The sequence below is a fragment of the Bombina bombina genome, chromosome 5 (genome assembly GCF_027579735.1).
Source record: "Bombina bombina isolate aBomBom1 chromosome 5, aBomBom1.pri, whole genome shotgun sequence".
NCBI lineage: Eukaryota > Metazoa > Chordata > Amphibia > Anura > Bombinatoridae > Bombina > Bombina bombina.
In genome coordinates this window covers 476091557-476097556 of record NC_069503.1, presented here as the reverse complement: position 1 = coordinate 476097556, position 6000 = coordinate 476091557, and the positions used below count along the sequence as shown (strand labels likewise).

The window sequence follows — 6000 nt, the reverse complement described above, 5'->3', positions numbered from 1 at the left end:
CTGAGGTCCAGAAGTTGGTGAGATAACTTCAGTTGGGGTCCTGCTCAGTTTGCATTTATTTGAGTATGTGCACTTTGTGTGTGTTAGTGTGGGGGTGTTTGCTGGGATCTAAAGATCACCCTGATGTTTGTAAAGCACTGGGGCTATAAAATATTAGTGTTAAAGGGACAGTCTAGGCCAAAATAAACTTTTATGATTCAGATAGATCATGTAATTTTAAACAATTTTCCACTTTACTTTTATCACCAATTTTGCTTTGTTCTCTTGGTATTCTTAATTGAAAGCTTAACCTGGGAGATTCATATGCTAATTTCTTAGACCTTGAAGGCCACCTCTTTTCAGAATGCATTTTAACAGTTTTTCACCACTAGAGGGTGTTAGTTCATGTATTTCATATAGATAACACTGTGCTTGTGCACGTGAAGTTATCTGGGAGCAGGCACTGATTGACTAAACTGCAAGTCTGTCCAAAGAACTGAAATAAAGGTGCAGTTTGCAGAGGCTTAGATACATGATAATCACAGAGGTTTAAAGTATATTAATATAACTGTGTTGGTTATGCAAAACTGGGGAATGGGTAATAAAGGGATTATCTATCTTTTAAAACAATAAAAATTCTGGTGTAGACTGTCCCTTTAATATTTTGGATGATTGGTCCACACTGGGTTAAAACCTGCCTGCTTGTGTAATGACTATACAGCAGGTCGTTACAGGTGTAAAGAAAAAAGGTTGAAGGGACATAGCAACAGGTCTCAGGAAATTGCAACATTATAATGTCTCGTCAAAATGCCTTTTGTGTTTCCATTTAAAATAATAAAAAGTCATGTTACCTATATGTGTTTGATTAAGAATGTATGGTTACTGCTATTTCTTTCATAAAGTGATTAGTCCACAAGGCATTAATCCTGGGATTCAACTCCTGGCCACTAGTAGGAGTAGTGGGTTGAATCCCAACAGTAATGGTTCGTGGACTCTTATGTAATCAACTAAGCATATATTTTGTTGTTTTCTTTTATTCTTTCACAGATTATTGTGACAATACTGGTGTAGACCATATAGGAGTATAATATATATTTATTTTGTAACAGTAATATCTATATTTCTTAGATCATTGCCAGTTTAAGCTCTTCCTTTATTTGTCTTATTTTCAGACAAGCTTCGAGATCGCCAATGATTCTGATGTCCTGTTTCTTGAGAAAATTACAGAGCTGTTCAACAATGTTTTAAAAAATTACAATGAAGAAATTGCAAAGGTAAAATTGCATTTGTAATTTTAATGTTAAATTTATATTTTATGATCATTTTTATAAAAAAAATGTTTTATTAAAGGGTCACTAAACACAATTTTTTTTCTTTAATGATACACATAGAGCATGCAATTTTAAGCAACTTTCTAATTTACTCCTATTATCAATTTTTCTATATTCTCTTGCTATCTTTATTTAAAAAGCAGAAATGTGATGCATAGGAGCCGGCCCATTTTTGGTTGAGAACCTGGGTTATGCGTGCTTATTGGTGGGTAAATGTCAGCCTCCAATAAGCAAGCGCTATTCTTGGTGCTGAACCTAAAATGGGCTGGCTGCTAAGATTTATATTCATGATTTTCAAATAAAGATAGCAAGAGAACGAATATGAATTGATAATAGGAGTAAATTAGAAAGTTGCTTAAAATTACATGCTCTGTCTGAATAATGATGAAAAGACATTTAGGTTCAGTGTCCCTTTAAATCTAGTTTCAGGGTCTCACATAGTAGGTAAACTGTATTTTCATTTGTAACAGTTAAAGGGACATGAAACTCACATTGTTTCATATAGAGCAAATCATTTTCAAATGTACTTCCAGATCAAATGTGCTTCATTATCTTGGTATCCTTTGTTGAAGGAGAAACAAAGCAGTACTAAGAGGTAGCTGAACATCTTTGGTTAGCAAATGACAAGAGGCATATATGTTAAGCCACCAATCAGTAGTGCATTGCTGCTTCTGAGCCTACCTATGTATGCTTTTCAATAAAAGATACCAATAGAACAAAGCAAATTAGATAATAGAAATTAATTGGAAAGTTGTGTTAAATTGCATGCTCTATCTGAATCATGAAAGTTTAATTTTGACTAGACTGTTCTTTTAAATAAAACATTAGGGAGTTTACACTGTATTTTAAGGTAGTTTTGTTTTTTCTTCTTTATGTTTTGGGGCTGCACATTGTTTTGATGAGAGAGAGAAAACAAAATATTGAGATTGATATCTACTGGTGTTGCCATGACATTTGTCTGTATTTTTTCAGGCAAACACAGATGAAGGAAAAAGCACTTCTGAAAAAAGTTGCATCAGCAATTTTGTGATTTCCAGCCTCAACCAGCAACAACCAGGTACATTTTCACTTGTGTGCAATTGTCAGTTTGTTACTCGGCAATCATCGTGATTGCCCACTGTAAGCTTTTTTTTATTAGAAGGTTACAGCGTGTTTCTTCTATGCTCCTGAAGGCATCTCCCTGTCTGCTAATAGAGTTGAAAAAGTTTTTATAAGCGATCATAAATATGACCCCTGAATATCAATTATACACAAATGTGCATTTTCTAGTACTAATAGTATTCATTTAAAAACCTGTAACAATATTTCTCTATTATAATTCTGAAAACAAAATAAATATGTAACATTTAGTTTCTGTTCTTGCATACATTTGATATGATTGTATTTAATGTCTCTATGTAAATAGGTTATTCAATTATTTATTCCACTTAGTTATAAAAACAGACAGCAACTTTGGTTCCCCAGAATTCTAGTGCTGAAAATAATGTTTTTAAAAAATCAAGACTATGTTGCTTTTGGTTTGTTGACAAGCAAGTAGCCTAGACTCTAAGATGCTTTTCTTCTATTGGAGGGAAAATGAGTGGTGATTTTGTACAGTGGACGGCAAAAGCTCAGACCACAGAATTAACTTGTAGGCCATGGAGTTTAAAAGTATATCAATCATATTAAAGGGACAGTCAAATTTAAACTAGCATGATTCAGATAGAACATGACATTTTAAGATAGTTAGAACTTCTCATATATTTTAAAATTTTCTTTGTTTTCTTAGTATCCTTTATTGAAAATGAATATGTACATACCCTACACTATTGTAGTGCGTTGCTGATCTGGAGCTGACTTTTACTATGTTTAATAACTGTGCAGGGGCTAAACACACAGTTATATAAAAGCAATATTGCAATAAAAAAGTGCTATAACATATTTTATTATTCTGCTGGTGGATAGGGACAAGCCTCAACAAGCAGTAAAAAATAATAATAATAAAAGTAGCAATATATTTTAAAATACATATTTCACAAAAAAAACAGTAGCAAAGCCCTAGGTATTGTGCTGCCACATCTGTGTATTTCAGAGAGCACTGTTTGGGCTCCATTTATTAACTGGCAGGCGGATGAGGTTTGCTGTCATGAGCCTTGTGGCGAGCAGGCAGATTCTGCTGCCCACATTTAACATTACACAAGCCTTTGCAATTTCACCCCCTGCTCGTGCGTGGCCTGTCATTCATTCCGATCAAATCTCATCAGGATGATTGAAATCCGCCACACTTGAGGTTAAGTTTGTCACTTAACTAGCATTTCAGGCTCGCTCTTGGGTCCTGAATTGCTGGGGCTCCGAAGCTACTCTTGCAGTTCGATAAATTGGAGCCCATTGTCTGCTCTGAACGAAGAGTATGAAAGTGATGCCGATTTTTTTTTTTTATTATTATAGAAAATCTGTCTATGTAATCTTCCTAAAAAACAGAGTTTTTGAAATATATAATTATACATTTTCCTACAGTTTTATATGCTCCCTCTCTCCACTTCCCATTCCTCTCTGCAGTGCAAGCAATGATATTTAGATTAGCCTCTCTCTCTCTTTCTCTCTCTCTCTTTCTCCTCTCTCTCTCTCTCACACATACACACACCAGGCATGCGCAGTAACTCTAATGTAATGTTTTCCTGAAGCCCAGGAGTTTATGCCCCTTATTTCTAATGGGCTGTGTAGCACAGCTTCTCATTGAGCTGGCAAGGGGCAAAATTCCTTTTTTTTAAATGTACTTCTTGCGCTGCATACAAAACAGCATTCCCATCTACTGGTTGAAAATAATGTGCTTTGTAACTGCTTTGTAGTGCATTTAAAAAGACTACAAAACACCATAGCTTATCATTTTTAAACCTTTTTTTTCCCTTCTAGATTCCACAACTTATTCTGCTCCAAAGCAACAGTGTTCTCTTATGTCACAAATGATTAGTGACCGGTGTTCTATAAACAAATCTCTATCACACTCATCCGCATCAGAGTCAACTCCTAACCAGCAACTCGCCAAGCTTTTTTCTCCTGTGTGTTCTCCTTCAGAAGGCAAAGGACTAGTTACAGATGGTGTAAGAGGTAAAACATCTCCTCACAAGACTCCTGCAGTCAGTGTTCCTACTATAAATCACATGGATGTTTCAGAGTCAAATGATGATGTACCTGAGATCACTGCTGGAACATCAGTTGTTAAAGGTGAGCTGGTCATGTCTTACTCTCCAACGTTGCAGGATGCTCAGGTTTGTCATCTGCAAAGCCCTTGATCTTTCTGCAGCATGGCTTCTTATTGGCTGTGTGGGCTGCTGCATAAGAGCCTAAAGAAAATGTTCTGGCAGAGGGGCATATGCAGCAAATTGAAATATAGGCATAAAATCTAGATTTATCTATCTATGTGTGTATGTATGTGTGTGTGTATATATATATATATATATATATATATATATATATATATATATATATATATGTATATGTGTATATATATATATATATATATATATATATAATATTTATTTTTATTTTTGTGCTGATAAAAAAGCATTTACATCTACTGTTTGTAAATAATATAATAATATAAAAACTGCTTTCTGGTGCATTTACTTTAACCTATTACATTATAGTAAACATAAAAATAAATAAATACTATAGCTTATCATTTTTAAACTATATCTTAGCTCTCCCTGGCTAATAACCACCAATGAGAACTATCCTCCCACTTAGTTTGGACAGAACGGTTATCACCATATAATAAACAGCATTACTCTAGACCCCTTTTACTCTTATTTCTGTCCTAAATTGAGACAGGGCTGAGGGCCTAATTATCAAAAACTTGCTGCTGACATGTAGAGAAATCACCCAGAATCTTTACATGCTTTTCTTTAGCATTATATTGCGATGTAGATGTCTCTCCTCCACACCCAGAACCGTGCATAGCGAGATTAACAGCTGTCAAGCTAAAATTTGCCTTTCTAGATTTCTTTGAAAACTGAGAAGACGTTTAAGATAATCTTCCAGCCCTAAGTGTCTCCTCCTGTGTTAACTCTGTGTGATGTTGAAGAGGATTGCTGGGTCTCTGAGGTATCTTGCCGCCCTCCAGGCTTGTGTGCTGCAGTTGTTCCACCAGGCAATGCTTGAGAGTGCTCTGGTGGGTGCCACCATCTTGGGTCATGTGACACCAACAAGTGAGGCTGAGCTTGCATTGCATCATGGGTATAAAACACACACAAAAAACATGGTGCTAACATAGGAGCTGAAGAATTGTGTGCCTGTTTTCATGCCGGTATTGCTCCTGAGCCACTTTGATTCCTGTAGTGCATATAGCGCTACCACTGCCTTTCTAGAAAGCATATATTTCATGTTTATGAATCCTTCTCTGTCTTCAGCCCAGCTGGTTTCAGTATATTTACATTTACCCTGCCGGGTGCTGTGCATTCACACAGCTTAGGAATGTCAGAGCGGTAAAGTAAGCTTTTACATAGCTTTTTTTTTACCTAGGAATCTGTTACTGAAATAAAAGATTTTATTAACATGCTTTTCTAACATAAACTGCAGCACAAGCTCTGTCTGCATAACAGTAAGTGAGTGCTGCTGCTGTGCATCCTATATGCATATATTATAGGGAGATATGCCGTGTGTGTCATGTGACTGCATTGAGTCACATGACTGCTGTACCCCAGTGTAATGT

The 6000-nt window shown here is 35.7% G+C and overlaps 1 protein-coding gene across 1 annotated transcript in view; it reads left to right on the top strand.

The window, feature by feature from the left end:
* Positions 1-6000, top strand: part of LOC128660487 (mucin-12) — a 770239-nt gene that overhangs the window by 557845 nt on the left and 206394 nt on the right. The window contains exons 23-25 of the mRNA XM_053714362.1: positions 1152-1253; positions 2283-2367; positions 4203-4514. Of these exons, the coding sequence (XP_053570337.1) occupies positions 1152-1253; positions 2283-2367; positions 4203-4514 (499 nt within the window). The remainder of the gene's footprint in view (positions 1-1151; positions 1254-2282; positions 2368-4202; positions 4515-6000) is intronic.